General features: G+C 37.2%; 4 protein-coding genes across 6 annotated transcripts; all 4 read right to left on the reverse strand.

The window, feature by feature from the left end:
- Window positions 1–1,686: 1,686 nt before the first annotated feature.
- Window positions 1,687–8,375, reverse strand: Tbp (TATA binding protein). The gene is made up of 6 exons (XM_019042487.2): window positions 7,765–8,375; window positions 7,095–7,201; window positions 5,771–6,014; window positions 4,688–4,791; window positions 3,606–3,700; window positions 1,687–2,265 (listed from the first exon to the last, which is right to left on the reverse strand). The coding sequence occupies exons 1-6, from the start codon at window positions 8,005–8,007 to the stop codon at window positions 2,192–2,194; spliced, it is 867 nt and encodes a 288-aa protein (XP_018898032.1). The 5' UTR covers window positions 8,008–8,375; the 3' UTR covers window positions 1,687–2,191.
- A 2,337-nt stretch (window positions 8,376–10,712) lies between these two features.
- On the reverse strand, window positions 10,713–15,857 carry LOC109031171 (Corepressor of Pangolin). 2 transcript variants are annotated; one of them, XM_019042533.2, is made up of 3 exons: window positions 15,522–15,857; window positions 14,155–14,378; window positions 10,713–12,378 (listed from the first exon to the last, which is right to left on the reverse strand). In XM_019042533.2, exons 1-3 carry the CDS (start codon window positions 15,658–15,660, stop codon window positions 11,929–11,931), a joined length of 813 nt encoding a protein of 270 aa, XP_018898078.1. In that variant the 5' UTR covers window positions 15,661–15,857; the 3' UTR covers window positions 10,713–11,928. The 2 variants fall into 2 exon arrangements, with proteins under 2 accessions (XP_018898078.1, XP_072154172.1); XM_072298071.1 differs by having other exon boundaries at window positions 15,518–15,658.
- A 3,440-nt stretch (window positions 15,858–19,297) lies between these two features.
- On the reverse strand, window positions 19,298–22,636 carry Dtd (D-aminoacyl-tRNA deacylase). Of its 2 annotated transcripts, XM_019042448.2 has the most exons (4): window positions 22,340–22,636; window positions 21,255–21,345; window positions 19,846–20,081; window positions 19,298–19,575 (listed from the first exon to the last, which is right to left on the reverse strand). In XM_019042448.2, exons 1-4 carry the CDS (start codon window positions 22,380–22,382, stop codon window positions 19,466–19,468), a joined length of 480 nt encoding a protein of 159 aa, XP_018897993.1. In that variant the 5' UTR covers window positions 22,383–22,636; the 3' UTR covers window positions 19,298–19,465. The 2 variants fall into 2 exon arrangements, with proteins under 2 accessions (XP_018897993.1, XP_018897994.1); XM_019042449.2 differs by lacking the exons at window positions 19,298–19,575; window positions 19,846–20,081 and having other exon boundaries at window positions 21,251–21,345.
- Window positions 20,056–23,391, reverse strand: LOC109031111 (mitochondrial inner membrane protease subunit 2). Its single transcript, XM_072298073.1, has 3 exons — window positions 22,560–23,391; window positions 21,255–21,345; window positions 20,056–20,081 (listed from the first exon to the last, which is right to left on the reverse strand). The coding sequence occupies exon 1, from the start codon at window positions 23,249–23,251 to the stop codon at window positions 22,637–22,639; it is 615 nt and encodes a 204-aa protein (XP_072154174.1). The 5' UTR covers window positions 23,252–23,391; the 3' UTR covers window positions 20,056–20,081; window positions 21,255–21,345; window positions 22,560–22,636.

Raw genomic sequence — 23,391 nt, forward strand, 5'->3', positions numbered from 1 at the left:
CACCTACATTTTCCTCTTGGGAGATGAAGACCAAATACTTAAGCCATATATTTATTCCAAATACCACATTCATATATGAAGGGTATTGTATTTTCTCAGAACTTTCAATTGAGGCTATTCGTTTTGTAAGATACTTAAACAAAGAGGAAAATCAACAGTAGGTTGATCTAAAAGATAGTGAGAACTCTGGGGTTAAATTTTGAACACCAAAAGCAAAAAGCAAATAAATATAAGCAGCATCCCCATTTGCAAACTAGACTTCATCAAATTATTGTATTTCAGTTACATTAACTCTTTTAAATAAAATATAAAATGGAGAAACTGATCAGTAATCATTTCAATCACACTAATCACTAGAGAGAATAGATAAGTACCCCTAATAATAATCTTCCCTCTACTCCTTTGATAGCACAAATGATTCCTATGGATAAGACTTAACAAATGCGACTTCAACAGAAAGAAATTTTGTTCCATAACTAAGCTTCTATCAGTACTGATATACGAACACTGGTTTGCAAAAATCGTTGGGAATTAAAATTTCATTTTTTTGGTCTTACGTAAACGGGCAGAGCGATAAAAGGCATGGAATAGTAGCACACCACACTTATCTTGACCCAATAAAATTTCGGAGAACCGCACAAGAAACAGATCATAAAAACACTTAAAGTCATTTGCGCCTACAATTTTATGCGCCAGTGACTTCAAGTGTTTTTATCATTTTCTGTGATCCATCATGGAACCTTTGCCTTTGGTATCAAATCATATTGTTAATGAGATGGAATGAGAAGATTGCGTTTGGATTACTGGAGTTCAGTAACAGGGTAACAAATGGTTACGAATCAAGATTTGCTTGAAAAGTAAATGTCATCTGAAGAATCATCAACAGATGCATAGTCTAAAATATTACCGGTGAGACCTCATCAGGTAAATACTGCTTGTAAATAAAAATGGCATGTTAAGAAGCAGTCAAGGATAGCTACTTAAGATTTCAGATTAAAACCAAATAAAAGACTTTTTTGTAATTTTCTAGTTAAGTCGGGTCTAAGAATGATGCTAACTGTGCAAAGGCTGCATGGAATTCAAAAGCCACCTCTGAATTTTTTGCATTGCAAAAGTGAAATGAATGATTATGCCTTGGACTGATATTTTGAAAATAAGCGGAAAGATGCTCGTAATTTTCATTTGCTGATTCTATCGGATACGTTAACTTCAATAGCAAGTGAGCACCCCGAAAAAGTGACCTAATATTCAGTTCATTTAGAATACTGACATACTCATTTAAAAAGTACTCTTTCTAACAGTTAATGCTAAAAAAAAAAAAAAAAAAAAAAAAAAAAAAAAAAAAAAATTATAAAACTGTGAGAGAGAAAAAATTAAAACTATTAAAAACAAAAAAATAATGAGTTATTACATTTGCTGTCAAATTATTTTGGTGTGTATTTTATTCTCCCAGGCCACAGAATTTTGAAAAAAAAATGTGTCACGGTAAAATTGTGTTGTGCCGAAACCATTAAAGTCCACTTTTCCATCTTTCAGTTTTTTGTGTTCAGAATCTTTCTCAAAAGCCAATGCAATTGTGAAAGTGGTGTAAGGACTTGCTTTGGAATTAAGGTAACCTTAAATTGAGTCTTTACACCGCCTCTATGGGTTTAATTGACTTAAAAAAACTATTTTCAACATTTCAACCCCAAAAAAAAACTCAAGAGCTGAGAAATGGACATTGGTGGTTTTTGCAGGACGCGATTCAAATGAAAATACAGTCTGATTGTGACAGAATAGAGAACCAGTACTATTGCTACTGACGGACATGTTATGGCACTAATAGAGCTAAAATTTCAGGGGATAGTGCTTTTTGCATAGCTTTACTAATGAAGAAAATAAATCAAGTGAGTGTCATTTGATCAGCTATCATTCATCAAATATGAGCTTGTCAAAAGGACTGGCATGGTGGATAATTTGTTGAAGAACCAATAAATTACCGATAAAAATGACATTCTCTAAAAAAATGAAAAGTGCAGAAGCACCAGGTGCGTTTTCCGATTCTTTAACTTAGATAAAGCATCTGACTTCCAACAGTTTACCTTTAAAGCTTCTGATAAATCCTGGCTCTTGGAAGATATTTTGCCTCCGCCTCAAGCAAGAGTCGACAGACAGGAGATCATTGGATTACTTGAGCACTAATCTTGCTGGTTTATTTTTTGAAACTTTTCAGTATTGGATAAATGTTATCAAAAGCCTCATAGATTTCTTGTCTAACTTTGGCACCTGTGAACAAAAGAAAAGATGCTATCAACCCTTTAACATGAGTTTTTTTTTGTCATCTGCGCCGAGCTTTTCGATTTAATTTGGCTAAAATTAGAAATTTTGGATATTTGTGGATAGTCTTCAGGCACATCGAATGATACTGAAAATTGAGATATTGAGCATGCACACCACATCCTGTCAGAAAACAACAAGCGAACTGCTACCTAAAACTTCTAAATCATCTATTTGTGACTATCAAAATCACAAAAAAAAATGAGGTTGGGTGAAGTTTCAATGTATACATGAAAACAAAATTATAATAGGAAAGAAAAAATAATGTTGAATTGGCATTGCTTTGATTTCAAGAACGAGCATATTATTCAATCTATTGGAAAGACAGAAAAATAATGCAATAAAAAGTTTTTGAAGTCGTCAATGAGTGACGCTCATCATCGCATTTGTTGCCCTGCAGAGCAATGACCAGTGGCACTCATCTAATTAAGTTAGTGCGTTAAATTCATAAATTTTGTTGGATAAATTATGTACTTAGAAAAAATTCAAATTATTTGCATTTTTCTTTGGGATTTATAACTTTCCGAATGTACATTGCACTCTAGTATCTTTCCATAGGTACAATGGCTTTGTTGCACGCAAGTGGTACATCAATTAAATATACTACTTACAGGTTAAATCACACAAAAATCATGTTGGACACATCAAAAAAGTCTGTAATCCATTTCTCAGCGCACAATCTGCTAACTCTAGTTTGTAACAAGCTTTCTAAAATTTCCTGCATCTCCTGGTAGTTTTTTTCAGTCACCGCCAACCAGGTAGTCACAGGCAGAGAAGCAAGAAAAACTGACCTGAGTAAACAAACGATTTCATTAACTTTTCCTATCGTATGATTCCGATCTTTTGCTTCCTTTGTCTTTCTATATTCTGCAAAAACAAAAGCTTTGAACCAATCAAAATCTAACACGAAAAGAATTTATAACAGTTTGCGAGATTGTGTGTTTAATTAGGTGAGGTTTCTCTCCAGTCAAACATGACTGCTGACCACCAAAAAAAAACTGCTCGCATACGCGATAAATTTGAAAAAGAGTGTTACAAACTACGCAGATTATGCACTAAGAATTAGAGTTCAGACTTTTTTGATGTGCCCAACATGATTGTCAAGTGAATTTACTCTTAAAAAGCTTACACAGTTGGCTGGATCTCTTGCGTACAACAGACCCATTTCAGCCAAGAAAAGGATTACCAGCAAGAGCACTTTCATGCACGACTTTGCATTGTAAAGTATTCATTTAAAATGCACTTCTTCCTTGTGCACGATTGCAGTTTTAGAGGGGAAAAAATCTTACCTGTCAGCACAACCTTGCCCGAGACAAAGATCAGAAGGACAATTCTAGGTTTAACCATCCTATAAATTAAGCCAGGAAACAACTCTGGTTCGTAGCTGGAAGTAAATTGAAAACACATTAGTTTTAATTCATACATGCATTAACTAAAAAAGAAATAAAGAGACCAATTTATTACTTTGCAGATAATTTAGACTTATTGACACCATACTGATTATATTTTCTTTCGATTGTTCACATTTGTTGACACATTCTGTTGTTGAGCAAAAGAACTACTTATCATTTATGTGGTACTAATTTATTGAGGCTCTGCTTGCTTATTTATCACCATCGATGATATTGAGTTTGTTATTTAAAAATATCCCCCCCCCCCCATCATAAGAGTTGACACGCAGCACAAGTATCTTTGCAGGGAATAACTAGGAACATTAAGTTGGCGCTTTAATTATCAAATTACATGGCGGATATCATATTGCATGAAAGAAACGTTATTGAAGCAGCTTGTCCACTTTTGTTGGGTCAGATTCGGTTGGTTTAATTGGTAGTACCTCATCCATGATTGAAGAGCTAACGGATAGAGACACATTAGGTAGCATATTTCTGTATGAGAATTTTAATTTTTATCTGTGAAATTGTATTTTGAAGCTGAAATTATCTCATGAGATCCTACGTTCCAGTTTTAAAGAAGTGAGAAATGTCATATTTTTACCTAGGAGTTGGTTGAAAAAAAAATTATGAATTATTTCTTTTTTATAAAACTATGATTCCCTCACACTATACTTACATTTTGAATAGGACCAAGACAAAGTAAATAGGTGAATTAGACATTTTCTTAAACAGCAATTTGAAAATTTGTCTAAAATCTGCAGCACTAAGGGCAGTCATGTAAAAAATGCAAGTGCACTGGGCATGCGAAGTGTCAATGGAGAAGTACGTCAACATCTCAGACTTTCTTCAATTAAACTACAATCAAAAGATTACTTAGGGTAACTCCTTAGGCTATCTTGAGAGAGGCGCAAAAATAAACTAAAGCAATTCTGAAAAATGCAGTGGAGATCAAGTATCACATAGCTAGTCAAACTCACCTACTAAACTGCCCATGCGTTAAAACTAAACCTTCCAGCCTTATGGGGAATTTAACATCACAGCTACCAACCATATTCTGGATTTTAAAATCTAAAAATTTTGCCTAGAAAAAAGAAGAAAAAAAAACAGATTAAAAACTAAGATTATCAAAGTTTGCAGAATGTGTATGAACATTTAAATGTTAAGTTAACTTCTGCTAGCTACAGTATAACTATAGAAAAGATTTGCAATGTCAGATGAATCATAAAATACAAAAATAGTGTATTTTCTTCGGAAAATACACTAAAAGGGCACATGTCCAGAAAACCAAATTGTTCAGGAGACACAAAAAACTGTTTATTTCGTGGTAGATATTTTTGGAAAGTCGTTATGTTTAAAAAATATCTACCACAAAATAAACAGTTTTTTGTGTCCCCTGAACAATTTGGTTTTCTGGACATGTGCCCTTTTTGTATTTAGTGATTCAGTTAGACTTCCCTTTACTGAGTGAATATGAAATTTTATTGCCTCATAGAATAATTCTAGCACTTAAAATAGCGATATTGCAGACACAATTTCACTTACTCAAGATTTTTCTGGCATTAAAAATGGTATTCTGCCTCTCAACCCAAACTTTGGATCTACCATTTATTGGGAAGCTCAGTAAATGAGAGCCCAATGGATTTTTTAGGTCAGTTTGCCAGCTTTTCGTTCAAAATTTTAAGCCTGATACATTTTTGGCATAGCTATGCAACAAAAAGCAAAAATGCTCTAACTTCATACTATATTTTGATTTCTTTTAAACACTAAATGCCTGGTCCATCACGAGAATGTTTGGTTACATTTGTTCTTCAAAATGCTCAGGATGAAACTGCAATGGTATGAATTATTAGCATTCAAAAAATATAAAGTATGAATGCAAGTTTGCCTGAATTGGTACTCTTTTGCCGAAAAAACTGAAAAACCCAGTATGCCTTTTAGTTTCACACCACAGAGAAGACAGCTATCTACTTGGTACCTGTTGTTTTGTAAATTCCTTGATTAGTTTTTTATTACTCTAGAATAAGAATAAAAAATTGACACCTATCTGAATCATGACTTACTTGGAATCCTAATTTTTGGATGATACGAGCATATTTCCTTGCAGCAAGTCTTGAATCTTCCTCACTTTTTGCTCCAGTGCAGACCATTTTCCCCGAACTGAAAATTAAAGCAGTCGTCCGTGGCTCTCTTATTCTCATGATAACAGCAGCGAAACGTTTCGGATTGAACTCAGCATTACGTGCATGTAAAGCTATACGTTTCAGGTCTAATTTACAGCCTAAGTTTACAGTTGATACAATATTCCTGTGAATGAGGAGAAAAAAAAAACAATTAAAGACACCATTTCTAAGCCAGAGGGAGGAGAGTTTGTAATAAATTATGCCTATTTCCATGTTGACATGACTGCTATTCTTGAAATAGTTGGAGCTTTTTACACGTTACTTTGGCATGAACATCAGCTCCTCGCTCCTGTACCATATAGGTATGTCAATGAGATGTTGATTGTCATGCGCAACAGAAAGAGACAGTTCCCTTGCAATGGAGAAGGTCTATCTGGTCCAGCGCTAATAAAACAGAGGAAAGAACTGAATAGTTTTACTGAAATTCTCATGTAAAATGCATTGTAATAAATTGCAGTTACATGGTAAAATGATTTTTACCGCATCGTTAAGTTGTGTGTATTGCCTATCTTCTACTTGAAGAGGCTCTTTATATTTCAGTTAAGCTTACGATGAAATTAAAATCAGTTGCAATATGTTATAGTCTTGCAAACAGCATATCTTTGTAATGGATGGAACTCATCTGACTGATTGTTTAAAATCAGCATTAGTGACCAGATTATGTAAAAATATTGCAATTTGATTGCATTAAATTGCAACTTCATTTCCAAATTTTTTTCTCATTGTGCTGCTTAGGCTTAGGATCTAACGTAAGATTCTAACAATCATCAGAGTTTCAGTTTTTAAAAAAAACATGACTTTTATATTCAATTATTAATTAATTATTATATCATTATTTGTCGGCCTCTTATGGTGTAGTGGTTGTAGCGCTAGCTCTATGATCGGGAGGTCCCGGGTTCAATTCCCGGCCAGGCAACCCAAGTTTGATGGTCTCAAACAATGGTGGCCTGGGACTGGTTGTAGGGACGGAGGGGGGACGGGACTAAAGCGCGGGATTAGCCCTTGTGGGCTAAGAATTTGAAGTGATAAAAAAAATTAAAAAAAAAAAAAAAAAAATTAGTCATTGCTCTTATTAAAGTCATTGAAAACTTAAAATGGGTTACTTGCACAAGTCACAGAATCATGTTTGGTGGTTTACGCTCATAGATTAGGGCTTATAAATTCAGGGGTAGAAAAGGGGTAAGAAAGGGCTGAAGCAACTTACTGAAGTTGGGGTAATGTGCCAGGGTCAGCAGATGCGGGAGTCATGGGTGTCATGGGTTGCGCAGGTGTTGCAGGGCCCATACTTTGATTACTGTTTACCATCTGGTGCTAGAAACATAGACAAGTTAAGGTGAATAGTAAGTTACTGATAGTACAAATACAAGATACTGCAGATGACTTCATCTGATCTGAGATAAGTAGATATCGAAGATGAATTTCTTTACCTGTTATTTTACCAGAGATAGAAATTAAGAGTTCATCTTATCTTTCAGAAGAAAAATTTGAGAGACTTTATCGAGATCAGTAAAACACTCAAACACATAATCAATAACGATAACTGTTTGATAGTAATCAGGGTTTAGTTGAATGCAGGTTCTGCTCTCAATTGGATCGATTGAGCAAAAAAAATTCCAGAAACAATGAATTTAGAATCTGAAAAAGTCTATGGAATAGAATTTACTCCCTGATAAAGAGAACATGGAAATATTATAGATCAAGGGACTGACAAGGCAGCCCGTTCTGTTCCTGATAAGTACAGCCATAGAATAGCCATCATTCTGGAATTATTCGTTGTTGCGATTCTCTAGCAATTTGAATACTGCTCCGAAAAAACTAACAGCGGTAATTTTGAATCCATGATATCGTAAAAACTGATAAAAAAATGTACGTACAGGTGTTTGAGGCTGCATTAAGCTTTGAGGTGTTGTGAATCCCGAAGGCATGAACGTAGGTGTTTTATTCGGCTGCATTATAGACTGGTTGGACAGTGGTACGAGGGATGGCATTTGAATTGGTTGCTGATGCTGCTGCTGCTGTTGTGCATGAGGAAGGATTTGCTGATCTTCTTCGGGCTGATGGAGTGGAGTACCGATACTGGGTATGCTGAACCCGGGACTCGGTAACATTTGATCCATGTTGGAATTAATGTGTATTTAGAGCTTGTTGGAGTGGAAAAAAAGTTTAAAAGGGATAAAACAAACCGTGAAGGTACGAGTCTAAGTGTTCACATATTTACTGTGTTCAAATTCGTGGCGATTTCACTGAAAACACACGACGCGGCGACACAGACGAGTGTTTTTCACTGAAAAGAGAACTTGAGGACGTTGTGACACCTGACACGAGACACCGCTATTAAAAGTGGAAATATTTTAAAAATGTAAGGGTGGGAAAAATTCAAGATTTCGTATTAGATATAGTTAATTGAAAAATTAAAAACGAAAGGGGTGCCAAAGCTAGAGATATCATGGAATCCATAACCTCAAAATAATTGTTGTTGTTGACGTTCGTAATAAACCATTGACGTATAATACAATCTAGACCGCGCATTACGAAATTCAAGCGAGACGATAGGCAGCGCCCAGCAAGTGTAACGAGCGAGGACCAGGCGTGCGAGACAATGGTGGAATTCGTGGAAATGCCAGTCTTGCCAGTGCCGTTGCCTGATACGGGTACACTTAGCTCGTATATCCAGCGGTATCAACTAGGCTGAAGGCGCGTCTTTACCCCCCTAGCTGTCTTACCTTCCCCGCCTAAAGTCGGGCCCAATGCGCGGTCTAGATTGTATTATACGTCAATGTAATAAACCGTCTTTTTGCACTTCTAGTACACTGTTACCAAATTGAAAATTCATTCGCATTAAAAGCCATGTCGGCTAGATGTCGGCGATGTCGGCCTTATGGAAGTTTCGAAAGTTTCACGATTGAATTGTAAATCAGTGGAAATTTTCTTTAATAATTTTTTGCGGGTGGAAACAATTAAGTCTTGGAGCTTTCAAAATAATTACTCGGTATAGTCATTCAACAGTCTTCAATTTGGCAACACAGCGATAGAAATAGTGAAGAAAGTTTTCTTGTCGATGTGATATGTAAAACAAATTGTATATCTAATGAAATGCAGGCGTTTTTTTGCTCATTCTCCTCTCCGTAACATATGCATCCATGCCATAACTTTCTGATTCTTCTGAACTATTCAAATTGCACTTTACTGAGAGGACAGCGTTAAAAAAGGGACAATTTTTTGCTCTGCAATATGCTTGCATTTAAACTTTTTGAACGATGTTGCACAAGAAAATTGCCCCAATTGGAGGCATCATTTCAACTTCACACTACACATTAGAGTGTGTAAATTCATATTGACAAGGAAAAATTTTAAAATTAAAAAAAAAAAAAAAAAAATAATGTGAATGAAATAACTATATTACAGCTTAGGAATAAATAATTCTGTACTTATCAATCGGAGCAAAGAACACTGATGGCTAAAGTTGAAATATATGTTGCGATGAGCTTTAAGTCTACCCTCATATGTATTCATTATTTAAAGGATAAAGTTGAATTTTCTACATTCATTTTAGAAAATTCATAGAAATAAATTGCAAAGCAACATTTTGATAAGTTTTTCCTGCAGAAAATAAAACAAGATCAAAGATTTTCAAATCATGTAATCGAGGTACCTATTGACATTCCATCAAATTTAACTTCGAACACCCAACAATTTAATAAATTAACCCTTTGCAAAAATGTCAAAGTTTGAGAGTAATAAATCAGGGATTTATTAAAATGGGTAAAACATGGTTCAAGTTTGCTGGCTCTGTTGACAATTAATTTCGATATGATTCATTTAGAACATTAATGACGTACATCCCGATTGTTGAAAATTATGGCTCGAAATTTTATTCCAAAATTCTTGTAAGTATTCAAATGAGTTCAGCGCTAAAAACTGAAAATTGACAATTTTGACCCAAAATCTGTTTTCCTGCTGTACTGGATAATTTAAATTTTTGCCCTTAACCCATGTTACACCTGGCTTCATCACATCGTCACCTTCCAGGCAAATATTACAAGCGCCATGCGACGTTTAAAAATTTCCGCCGCCATTTTATTTCTTTACTGAGAAATTGTTGGTTGAATCTGTTTGGAAATTTCACTAAATTTTATCGGCAGCACAAAGAAAATTCAGAGAAATTTTCGGACAGCTTCGTTGAACAATTTCTCTGTAAAAAAATAAAATGGCGGCGGAAATTTTTAAACGTCGCATGGCGCTTGTGATACTTTGCCTGGAAGGTGACGACATTTGAAACTTCAGTACTCTATGCATGATGATGAAAAATCAGTAAAAATTCCGAGAGGTATAATGTTCATCTGTTTCCCTATGATATAATGTTAAAAGCTACTAGAAACCTGCAACATACTGGAGAAGAATTTTAGTGTTTTTTGATCCACCGCATCAACTCGGGTTCTGATTCACAATCAGATCAAAAATAAACTGAGGGGTCAAAAATGCCATTTCTAACTCTCCCTTGCCTAAATATACGATTTCTGATCATTCATACATCCTCAGTTAGTTCCTAAGTTGGAAGGGTTATAATTATTGATGCATGAAATTCATGACTGTCTATTGGAACACAGATTTTAGTCCACAGAAGCAATTAAAGGGCCCTGCCCAGAAAACCAAAGGATTTGCACCAGCTAAATTTCATTATATTTGACACACAGTTCTTTACACCTTCTTCCATGGCACCACAATCCTTCTTCCCATAGACAATTACATGTATGTGCTTTTAAAGTTAAATAAGATAATAAATGTGAAGAGATTTAAGAAGTTTTGAATATTTATTAACATCAGAGTGCTGCGTTTTCTCTCCAAAATATATACACTTAATTTAAGAAATACTAAGGTATTAAAAAGATATTTAGACAAGCAATCTATCCTTTAAATCAAAATAACACAAGCTTTATCACAGATCTTGGCTACACTTAAAAAAAAAAAAAGACTTAATTTAAATTTAAGAGATACAAGGCACATCTAGCATAAAACAGAGTGGATGCTGAAGTCTCCAGATAATAAATTATTAAATTTAAATAGATATTCTTGTATAAATTTCAATTATAAATCAAAATTAGTGGCTAATTTTTGAAGTCTCTATTGTTTCTTTACTGAGTCAGTAAATTATCATCAGCATTTAAAAAATCCTTTCTGATCAAAAATTTTCATACTCGATCAGATGCAACAAGTTTCAATACAATCCGAGTACCAACTGATACAAAAATATTGAACTTTTTCAAGGAAATTTACATGCTAAGATGAAACGTCAAACGGTAAAAGTTAAAGAATTCTGATCTCCATATCTTTTAAGCTGCATTTCTTGATTTTTATTCTTGAAGGGAAAGCTAAAACTATTGAGTGTTATTTCTTGAACTTTGTGATTTTTCTCTTTGTATTTGCCTCTTTGTGCTCTTCTCCACAAGGTTGAGAAAAGGGAACTGAGATGAAACAAAATTCAGTGGGCAAAGACAAAAGCTGAATTAGAGTGAAAAACGAAAGAATTATACAAATTAGAGTACCATTGTGCTCATGGCTGCCACTACTGAAGAAATCTGGATGGGTAGAATCGATAAACACCAAACAATTTCTATTGGATAAAAACGGAGGATAGCATTTGAATTTAAATGGTAAAATACATGCATCCTATTGACATATGATGGATCTGTGATTTTTAGAAAATTCTACTTGGATTATAGTTTGCTTTAAACTAACATGATACGAGAAAACCTAATTATAATTTTGGGAAAGAGATAAAAGGGAGCTCTTAATATCTATTTCTTAATGAGATAACAGGATTAGCTTACACAGTAACAAATAAAATCCGTTATCAGTACTGCAGGCAAACAAATAATGTGCCCAAGAAAATCGGATTTTGTGAAATATTTATATATACATAAAAATAACAAGATGTGGTCGAAACAAAAACCCAGTTCCTTGCAATGGAATAGGAGTCGTTTTAACTCAAGAAGAAATCTTGTGACCAGCAGCCTCTCGCTACTGGCACACTACGAGAATCACGGAGTGGAACTTTGAGGGCGATCGTAGACGGCTGCCACGAGTGAGGTTGGATGAGGCAATGTGGATTCTGCAAATCGGTCAAAACGATCAAATCCACGCTGACCCCTGAGTTCTTCTGCGATGACCCGGTGAATTTTAGAGCGGACACTCAGCTTAGCTAGCGGTGACAACTGTTTCAAAAATGGCACCAAGGACTTGACAAAATGCATATCATCATCAAGGTCCATCATCTCTTTAGCAGTCCTTAGAAATTCTAACTTTTCTTGCTCTATGGCTAAAAACCTTTCATAGAGGTCCTCTTCCTCCGCGTTTTTGCGGCGTTTCCGAGACAGCTGAGGTGGGGCGCTGTCCAGAGTTGGCACGAATGTATCAAAGTTGAGGTCAGGGACTGAAGTGTCTGCATGGTACAACTGTGGTGGAGGAGGTTGCCGCGTCCTTTCATCTTCCTGCAGAAAAACCATGATGAATATTCAAATTAATTTTTGCTCCAAAAAAGATAAAAGAGGTGAACATACAGTGAGCTTCGCTGAAACTTGGTACTGTTCAGTGGTAGCTACAGGCTTTTAAGACAAACATTTTGGGACATGCCTTTGAACAGAACAAGTTTAATCGAAGTGTATTATGGATGATCAGGGTGTCTAATAAAACAGGCTGGTCAAAAATAAGTACTTTTACAGTACTTTTTCAGTACATTCTCAAAAAATTCAGTACCTCCTCCAACAGAAAAATTTTTAGTACCTCCATTTGACAGAATTAGAAAAATTTCAAAAATTTGAAAGTGCGACAAAAATGACAAAAAATTAAAACAAATTCCCGACCTTTTTGCGGAATTTCTGCACTTTTTCAGTACTTCCGGACCTTATTACAGAATTTCTGCACTTTTTCAGTACTTCCGGACCTTATTACATAATTTCTGCACTTTTTCAGTACTTCCGGACCGCCCTTAAAAAATCAGTACTATTTCCCGACTTTCCAGAAATTCCGGGCTTGTAGACACCCTGATGATAGGAGAGTAGGGAACATTTTTGCAATTACAAAAAAAAAAGTGCCTATAAGGTTAAAAAATGACATCAAAATACTCTTTACAAAGCAGCTTGTAAGACTAATGAACTTGAAATTTAAATTAGGAGGCAAAATAATAAGTTCTCTCATTCAATTTATACTTGAAAAACAAAGCATGAAACTGGTTTGACTTGAATTAATGAACTCTTTGATGTTCTGAAAAGAGTCGCTTGATGCTCTTAGGTAACCAGAAAGAAGGATTCCCTAGTAAAGCTTTTAAGTATAAGTTACTCAAAAAGCACTTTTCATTCATTCTCTATGATTTTCAAGCTCATGAATGCAAACAGATTCTTTTGAGTTACAGCTTGTACATAGAGTGAATGACAGCTTTTTGAAACAGAAGTGAAGGATTTTCAAGAACTTTCCAAGGCGTCATTACTGGAAAAGTTAAAGCCTATTAAACATATTTTCACAGACTTAAACAATGAATTTTTTGATGACTTAAGAGATAAACATTTTTCAAGGTGTTACAAAATCTGATATAAGTATATAAGGGCTATGTTCTGACTCCTTCTACACCCAAGATGTGCAGTTATAGTGCTCCTTTCCAGGCCTGTTGAGACCTTATTGATCATTGTCATCTTACAGCATAAAAGGCCACATTCTTACATACAAATTCTTTTTAAAAGAAGGTTCAATTTATTCTTTTAGGGGGGTTTTATTTGGACGTATTTCTATCAAACAGAACTACGCGCAGAGGGAAAGATGGGGTGTGCTCGTTCGTGCTCGGGCCAAAAGAATGAATGGGAAATATAAAGCGCCAGTAACAAATCCGCTGCTCCAGTTGCCCACTTAGTCCGCTCACAGTTCCATTTGCTGAATTGGAGAGGCGGGATTTCACGTTCTGTCAAACAGAACTATATGCAAACTCCATGAGCTGTGGGCATGTATCTAGAGCCTTGTGGACAGGGCTCATGGGTTAAAGCAGAAGCCCGGCTCCTGGAGCGGCGGATTCGTCACTGGCGCTTTATATTTCCCATTCATTCTTATGGCCCGAGCATGAACGAGCACACAAGCTTTCCCTCTGCACATAGTTCTGTTTGATAGAAATACGTCCACTTTTGTTTTAAAAATTTCTTGCTATTGCTAAGACCACTGACAGTTTTTGAAATTTTCAGTTCAAGAAGTTTCACCTTAAATAAATATGCTGGTATAATTACCTGTGGTGATCGGTAGAAATCATCATGGGTTTCATTACTATCATCTTCAAGCTCGGCAAGTCTTTCTTTGTCTTTGAGAAATAGCATCTCCCGAAAGTAAGGCCACTTGCCACGATATGCAATGCCAGCATCTTCCATCGTTTGAGCATTCGAGGACAGGATCTTCTTGAACTCTTTGTTGAAGTGGTCCCGCGTATTTTTCCATTTGGATTTGACTACTTCCTCTGCAAACAGAAAATAAAGAAAATGAAAAAAATTTGAACTTCTTTCAACTTTTTTACTTTCAAGATACGTTATCTTATAGTCACTAGGTAATGTTATGAATTCAAAGTAAAAAAAAAGATTGTATTTTTTTTTTTTTACTTTTATGATGGGTACTAACAATATTAATTTTAGTACATTAATTGCTTCAAAATTCGAGGGGCACTGTGCACTATCGTAAGAATATTACAGTATGAATATATATCTGGCAAAAACTAGTGATTTTTTCCAGGAGGTAAGAAAAAAGTATCTAAGTGCCCAAAAATTTGAAAAGAAAGAACAAGGGGTACATCTTCAATTCAAAATTCAAAAGATGGTAGAAGAAACCCTGAAAAATGTATTTGTACATATATACTGAACTTCTTTCAGCTCCTTCTTAATTTTTTTTATACCTTTCATAATATTTTGGAGAAGTGTACCGAGCAGTTTAGCAGCAAAAAAGTAAAACCATCAAGAGGATATTATCTCTGATTTTGAGACCAAAAAAAAAAGTAGAGAAGAAGAAAGAGAAGGAAAGGTTTTACGAACGTGAAGGTTCCACAGGAGGAACTCATTAGGTGAGAAACAGAAAAGACTTCAAAAAAAAGAGAAGAATGTGAAAAATATCCATCATTTTATGTTAAAATTAGACTATAATTTTGTTACTTAAGTTATTAATTAAAGAAAAACATTTTCACAGGGAGCTAGGATTTTTTTAATACTATTTTCAAAATCTTTCCCCCCTTCTCTATTCGCAGATTGACCGCACTTTATCTTTCCGGGTTTTTTTTTTTTTTTTTTTTTTTTTTTTTTTTTTTTTTTTTTTTTGAAATCCAACAGGTAAAAAAACCCTAATTCAACAGGTAAAAAAACCCTGAAATGTTTTAAACATGTTTAGTGATAACCAAAAAAAATGAAAAAAAGAGGAAAAAAATTAAAAAAGCATTGGGCTTTAATCTCTGCAGTCATCGCATGGTAATGCTGATTTTTCGCCTGATTCTCTTTTATCTCGACCTAAGCTCTGCAAATTGTCACTGACTTTCCAGCCGAGAATCAGGCTGAAATTTCCTGCCTTTTTTCTGAAACTAGTCCCTCTGACCAAGAGTAGACGATGAAATCTTACGCACTGGGAAGGTTGAGGCTCCGTCCGACATCGGCCCATCCATCGTCGGTCCTCTGGCGATCGTGGTACAGCTTGTGGTGCACATTCCAGAGGTGAGGCCTTTTCTGCACCTCGGCTATGAGCGCGTTGACGGAGAACTCCATGCTGGACCGCGGGAAGGTAAACAAAGAAACAAAGAACGCAGCAGCTGGGAGCGACGCGACGCACGCCCGCCTCGACAGTGAATCAACGACTATTTTGAATTTCAACCGGCGCGACGCGCGACGGCGGCGCTCCGACCCGCAGCGTCGCGTCGCCGCCGCCCGTCCCACGCTGCCTTTCACGTCGAAAATCCCTCCAATTTCCCCGGGGACACAACGTAATTAGAACGAACAGCGGCAACACCGCGTCCGCCGCTGCCCGCCCGCGCCGCAGCTGCAGCTCGCTGGGACCCTGTTGCCAACCATGACCGAAATCCCGGCTCCTTCATTTGGTCACAGTATCGAGCGATCCGCAACTATTCCTACACGACGGAGTGGTATTGCATACTCCGATAAGTGAAGGAGTTTCATACTCGGATCAACGATGACGCGATACATGAAGATTAAAATTTTCACGCACTTGGAATAAAGGAATTTATTAGCTCTATCCCCATTTCGAGATCAACATTTGGACGTATTTCTGTCAAACGGACGTAAGCGCCATCGGGGTAGGAAGGTAGGGGGGCTTGGATTGGCGGCGGAACCAGGCGCCGGGCTCATTCGTTCCTATACTCGCAATGCTTTACCATGGCGCTTAGTTCCGTTTGACAGAACGCGCTATCCGGGATTCTAAATTCCTCAAAAACTCAAATTGGCGCTTAGTTCCGTTTGACAGAAATACGTCCAATTTTTACAATCCCCCGCCGCCCTAACATAAAAAAAAAAAATAAAGTGAAGCGCAAATTTCAGGGGACCACTCAATAACGTACCGGTGACTCCCATTTTCACGCAGGGTTTTCACACTTCCTGAATTTTCCGATTCCACAACTATTTTTTCTTACTTTTTGTTGCATTCCTCTGACTTTCTCTGACAATTAGACCCTCGGACAGGATTTCCATTCAAAGGCTGCTCGCGGACTTTCCTTGTGGGTTCCTCGACTTTTCCAGGTCTCCGGCGTGGATTCCCTGACTTTGGCGCGTGAACCGGCGTTCCAACAGGGCCGGATGAAGGGGGTGGCCACATGGGCCGCGGCCCATGGCGGCAAATCTAGGAGGCGGCAAATTTTGCATTTTTTTTAAATGTAGGTATAAAAAAAAAATCGGATTTAGAAAAAAATTACAAACAAAATCTCTCATTTCCTGCGAGTATAGTAATTTCTAATTTCGTCGTCTTTCGGTGATACAAGAGACAGCACCTTTCATTAATCGAGTTAAGAGAGAGACCAAACACGCGATTTGGCCAGGAACGGCGCGACTGAGAAAGGAATGATGATGAGGATTTGAGATGAAAAGAAGAAGCCCTCGGCGCGGTGGTCGGCAAGTATCACATATGAGCGCCTACATTCCTACACGACTGCACGAATACTTCACGCATTGCATCAAACACAGTGCGGTCACTGCGGTCAGTGTGAAACGGATAGCGCCTACAAGAATGCATGAATACTTCACGCATTGCGCCAAACACAGTGCGATCAGCGTGAAACGCATAGCGCCTACAAGACTGCGTGAATACTTCACGCATTGCTCCAAACACGGTGCGGTCAGCGCGGCGCGGCGGCGGCAGTTAAAACCATTAAACCACACTTACGTTTGTTCTTTCATAATTTTTTCGTTCATTTCTTATGAATGGAAGGCCTTGTCCACGGAGAGATAGGTTTACGAAACTTAACGTTCGCGCAAAGTTCAGTGAATTTTTGCTAGTAGTGTTGACAGGGCTTTCCCAAAAAATGTTTACAACACGAGTAAGCGCGTCTTATGTACGCTGGCACGTTCACTTGATGGTTTTTATTGATGTTTCAAAACGAATGAGAAGGAGGCGGCAAAATACAGGTGGCCCATGGGCGGCAAGTAGGTAAATCCGGCCCTGCGTTCCAATGCCCGCGGCGACGACGGAAACTCTCGTATTTGAGGGTGGATTTGGCAAGGATGGCGGTGGCCGCGACGGTGACGGGTGATGGTGTTCGCCCCGCTCCTATCCACCCTATCCAGTCGCGCTCCTCCCCGCCCCTCCCGCCCATCCTCGAGACCGCGCATCCGCCCTCCTCCGGGTTCCTTGGTCTCGGCTTCGCCACCCGCCGGCCACCTCGCCAGCTTCGCGACGACGAGCTTCCTCCGGATCGGAGGGTCATTTGGGATCAGGGTGTCTACCAGTTATAAAAAACCACGATTGGGGACTTTCGGAGACTTTGAGGGGTGTTTTGTTAGGAAAATAATGGACTTTCCCCCCGAAATAGTGAGAGAAAGGGAGATGGCAGGGTGTCTAGTATTTTTTAATTTTGAAAAGTCCTGATATTTTCCTGATTTTTCCTGATATTTTATGAAAAATTCCTGATATTTTAAGAAAAATTCCTGATATTTACCTGATTTTTCTCGACTCCTGGCACGGTAGGCAAAAGGTAGTAAGACTTTCTCCGCTAAGGAGATTCGCGCAAGAAAAGTTCCTGATAAAACGTCCGATTTTTCCGATTTTCCTGATTTTTTCCTGATCGGCCAAAATTCTTGATATTTTCCGGTTTTTCTCTGATGCTAGACACCCTGGATAGTTAGAGCGTTAAAAGGCGTATTTTGTACGACTAATTTTACAAGTCATGTTGAACCGATGAAAACATACAAAAAACCGAGCAACACTTTAATATTTCTATTCCTGGGTATACCGCGCCGCCGCGGTTGGCGGGAAAATTTGAAAATGCCGGTGTTTAGGACGATTTATCATTTTTTGTGGACTTTCGGGGATATCGGGGACACCCTTCCAAAATCGGGTATAATCGGGGACATAGGGGACTTTCGGAGACGGTAGACACCCTGGGAATGCAGAATGAAACTTAATGCACCCTTAGACCCGGTCCTATCACCTCTCTTTAGGTATACATCGACCTTTGGTTGGATTTTGATTGCCAATCTGAGTACCTGTCGCTTTGACTAGGAGGCACGGGCAAAGCTGAGGGGCACCATAAGGGGGGGAGGGGCTGTCCGTCTGCAGACTAGTGCCCCCTGCCCCTAACCAAGGAAGCTCTGCTTGGAAAAAAGTGCCCTATAAAGGACGAACGTCATATGAACCTTCATGCTTTGCCAGATTTCCTTTGATAAAACACGAATTTCCTGGTAAAATTATGAATACTTTACTTCCAATTTTAACTTCAAAAAGTCCTGAAAATTTCAAGATTTTCCTAAAAACTGAACATTTTATAGAATAAAGAATTTTTGCTTCTGAACCTCATAAATTTTCTGTAACGTTTTGAAAAACATGATGAATAATACCATCAATCTTGTTGATGCATTTCTCTAATGGACATACAGTCCAAGAAGAAGAAAAGGAATATCCATAATGAATGACATTGTGTGTCATATTTTTTAAAAGACAAAACTCAATCAATTTGTATCACAGAAAAAATGTTGAGCTGATGCAATTATTTTGTGTTGATCTGTGCTACTAACAGATAAAACTTTTTCTTGTGGCGCTTGCTACTAATTTATTCTGTTGAGCTTTATTCAACGCACCCACAGTTTTCTTTCTTCATTACAATACCCAATAAAGTTTTCACAGATTTCACATTGGATCTTTCACAAGATGAGGTCCAATTATTCAAAATCAAAACCAAACTTTGCTTCACGACAAAGATTTTAATTAACAAAAAATAAGAGGGATAACCAAAATATTGAAGCATACACTTACAGCTTGTCTTCAAAAATTGGGAAGTCTTCCTTTAAATTAGTTATCACATAATTTTTACCTATACTACCAGTATTCATAGAATAGGGACTTTTCATTTTAACTGATATCCCCAGAGGTAGCTGTTGGCTGAGTTGGAGAATCCAATTGTATCGTGACGGGACCATCATTAATTAGGCTAACATCCATCATTGCACCGAACTTGCCATCTAAAAAAAAAGAGGAAAAGAAAAAATTTGATTTGCTTATGACATTATTCTATTATTTGTTAAAGAATAAAGAGATCAATCATTCAATTACAAAATCCTTTTTACAATAAATGAATGAATTCGGAAAAATTACATTTTTCTTTCATCTACAATATGGTATACCTTGCTTACTGATGTGAGGTTCATGCAGGAACTTTGCTTTTAAATGTGACTGAAAAGTTTGTACCTACTTTCAAAAATCACTTATGATTCACAAATAGGTACACTCACCTTTGATTCGATCTGGTAAATATGCTGTCCTTAATGAAGATAGAAAATCTTCGTAAAAAGGCTGGGATTGAGTGGCAGGCATAGCATTATGAAAGTCTAATTTTGTTCCTTTGAGAGAATAATACAAGGTGAATTGACTCACACACAGTATTTCATGGCCAGAGTCAACCACGTTTTTCGACCATCTCTTTCCACCTTCATCTCCGAACAATTTCAGAGTCAGCAGTTTATTCACCCTAGATTAAAATTGGAATGCATTATGAATATTACGATAAACATTTGAATGCATTACAAATAGTAAAATCAAAATTGGAATGTATTTTCATTTCATTACGGAACATGAGGCAGAAAGCGATAAACATCAAAGTAGAAATGCAACTTCTTTGGAGGACACTAAAGAAACATTTTTGGTCAAAATTTAAAGATCCGATTTTCAGACTCAGCTTAGTAAAAAATTTTCGCCTGAAAATTTTGCCCCAAATAACTAAGGTCTTTGTCTTGTACACGATCTTGATAGCAGGGTTTCAAAATTTTCCCTCCTACTTAAATTTTTTAGGAGAATAATACCAAAGACATTTATCAAAATTCTTGGAAAATATTTTTGAAATGAACAAAAAAAGAAAGTAAACACACGCGCAAATTTTTATGCAATATCAATAAATTTTCCTTCTTTTGATAAGGACTCTCAAGATCAGAAAAAGCTCTAAAAGTTGAGGTTGTCGTGGAGGGGATCCCCATGCTACTCTGAAAGTTCACTTATCCAGTCAACCTTTTTTTGGACAGATGGGGAGCAAATACATTGGCAGGGTTGCCTTAGTTTCAGCTTTGGAGTCCCCAGAACAAAGTGACAACCTTACATATGTATTTACTCCATATACAGGGTGATCCAAAAGTCCCACACTAGCACCAGGTATCACCTCTGTAATTTTTGAACAAAGTGAAATAGAGACTTGAAATTTTGTGAGTGCTCCCAGGTCAAAGGAAATGATGAAACTCTTTAAAGGAACAAAAGTTTTAAAGGGACCACCCTTAAAAGGGTCAAGAACCTTGCGGATTGCACAAGTGGTCCAGGACTTTTGGATCACCCTGTATATGTCATGATAGTTTGTCTGGATATAGAGGTGGACCCTCACCGTAATGAAGGCGATCCCCTCCATTACAGCCACAACTTAGAGAGCTTTTTCGAGCTTGGGAGCTGGTTATAGAGAAAACCACTGGCACCGTGTGCTCCTTAAAAAATTTTACAAACTGAAAAAGTACTTCGATCGCGAATCCCCGAGTCATGCGAGAGCTCCATTGACAAATTCTATTTTGACAAATTGACGAATTACTTGATTCACTTAATTTTTCAGAGAGACTTTTGGACTGCAAAAAATGGAAGTGAGAAAACATAAAAATGGCTTACTTACAGCCAATCGATATCTTTCTTAGTGTCCGATTTATGGATTCCGACTAGCACGCAAAGGCCTGGGCCTACAGAACTGATAAGCTCACCATCCACTAAAAACAGAATTTTACAAGTTTTTTTTAATAACAACTTACAAGATAAACTAGAAACTATGAATTTTCAACTTTTTTTTTTCTTGGACGATAACAATAACTCCTCTACCCAGGAGGGCAGTGAGAAAGTAAAAATATAGATTGTAATATGAGGAAATAAGTCAATGTAATAGTGAAAGGGAACAGAATTGTAGTACGTATGAGGAATAGTTCTCAAAATGTGAATTTTCCACAATATAAGGGACGTTAGTCCATGGAGAGAATACTGTCAGTAAGTAGAGCGATGTAAGTCTAGTATGGTCCAAAGACAAGCTTTCGATAGAAAACTTTCCTTCAGACTCTTAAGAATAAGTTGCGAGTTGTTTCATTCATTTTTGTGGCGAATAGAGGACGTAAAGTTGAATTGCAACCTGACAATTTAATGTCCTAAACACGGATACTTAGTTACACTTTTACACAGCTTCTTTTCAAAATTACATCTTTAGAACTGCAAACTTCAATCCATCATTGAACTCATTTGAAGTAACAGTTTGTGGTAATTTGTTTTTTTTTTACCTGAGCATTTGCAGAGCTCTATTTTGAGTATATCTGGGCTAAGGTTGCTCCTGTAAAGTATTTCTCTCAACATTTACATGGAAAAGAAAAAAATTACTATAAAGTAAGTAATTAGTTGAATATTTTATTCTTGGTCCTTCTTGAGGTAATTTATCTCAAGTTTTTGGTACAATCAAAAAGTTTTTGGTACAAATACCTACACCGCACTGATCTAGTCTAAAATTTTGGCAGATTTTGGCTCTATTGCCAAAAAGAGGACAACAGCCCCTGCACAAGAGCCTAGAGAATTGTTCTCAACCGAAATAATTCTTAAGTTCAGAGAGGAGGAAGCAGGATTCGTCTAATGAAAAACCATGCGTATGATACAGTAAGTGATTTACGCATTGGTGCGAAGTAATTCTTCATCCTGGTGCAAGACAGGATTTAAAAAGATCCCTACCTTTGACACTTGCTCCTTTCACTCGCTGTACAACAGCTCTCATTGCAGAAACACTGTTTCCTCTGGCAGCACCTTCCACTTGGATGGTTGAGAATGCGTTAGCACAGTTTGTGGCAGAGATCTTGAGAAGAGTTGAAGATGAAACAGGCACAGTAGACCAGTTTAGATTAGATTAGAGATTAGATTTATTCAGTTTCATTGAGCAGGAACGTAGAATTACCTCTTTTGAAAATTGAAAATAAGAGAAAGACGGAGAAATTACAGAAAAGATCACAAGTTCACCGGGAGCCTTTCTTCTCAATGAAATTCAAGTGGATATCTATCTTCTGGGATTTTACACTCCACAGATTGCCAGCGTCTTGGCGGCCACACAATATGTGTTGCTTTAGCAGTAACCAAACCAAGAGACACAGGTCCAAAGGTATTTGAATCTACTGAATGGCCCACGTGATCTCCTTCGACCCAACAATGCCCATCTGGCACTCGGACCACAGGTTTTTTGAATCCTCTTGTTTTGATAAGATCACCTTCAAGTCCAACAATCCTTTTGATGATTTTCTGTTTTGGATTTCTCGGTGATATGACTGTCACTACTTCTCCTCTCGAAATATTGTTGAATCTGACAGCCCAAGAGCTCAGAAAAACATAATCAGTGACTAAATCAGGGTTTAACGCAGGCTGCATCGATATTCCATCGACCCTGGCGATATAACCAACTGAATCTAAAAGTGTTACACCAATTGGAATTCCCAATAAAAGTGTTTTCACGGTCCTGGATATTTTCATAAGTAATGTAAATGTCGAAGCAATATAAAAAACACAATTAACAGTGCACAGAAACGAAAAGTATAAAAACGGAGACCTGATAACGATAACAGAATAGCAGTAACCAAAAGCAAAACAGACAACCATAACCTACAACAAGAGCATCGCACATGGAAGTCATGTGCTGCTCTCTATCGGTATCTGTCGAAATGAAAAGAGTAAACAACCTGATCAGTGATTTCAGTGATAAAGGTAATTTACTGATAAGAGCGGCAAGTAACATTCAA

Source organism: Bemisia tabaci, chromosome 3, assembly GCF_918797505.1.
Source record: "Bemisia tabaci chromosome 3, PGI_BMITA_v3".
Lineage (NCBI taxonomy): Eukaryota > Metazoa > Arthropoda > Insecta > Hemiptera > Aleyrodidae > Bemisia > Bemisia tabaci.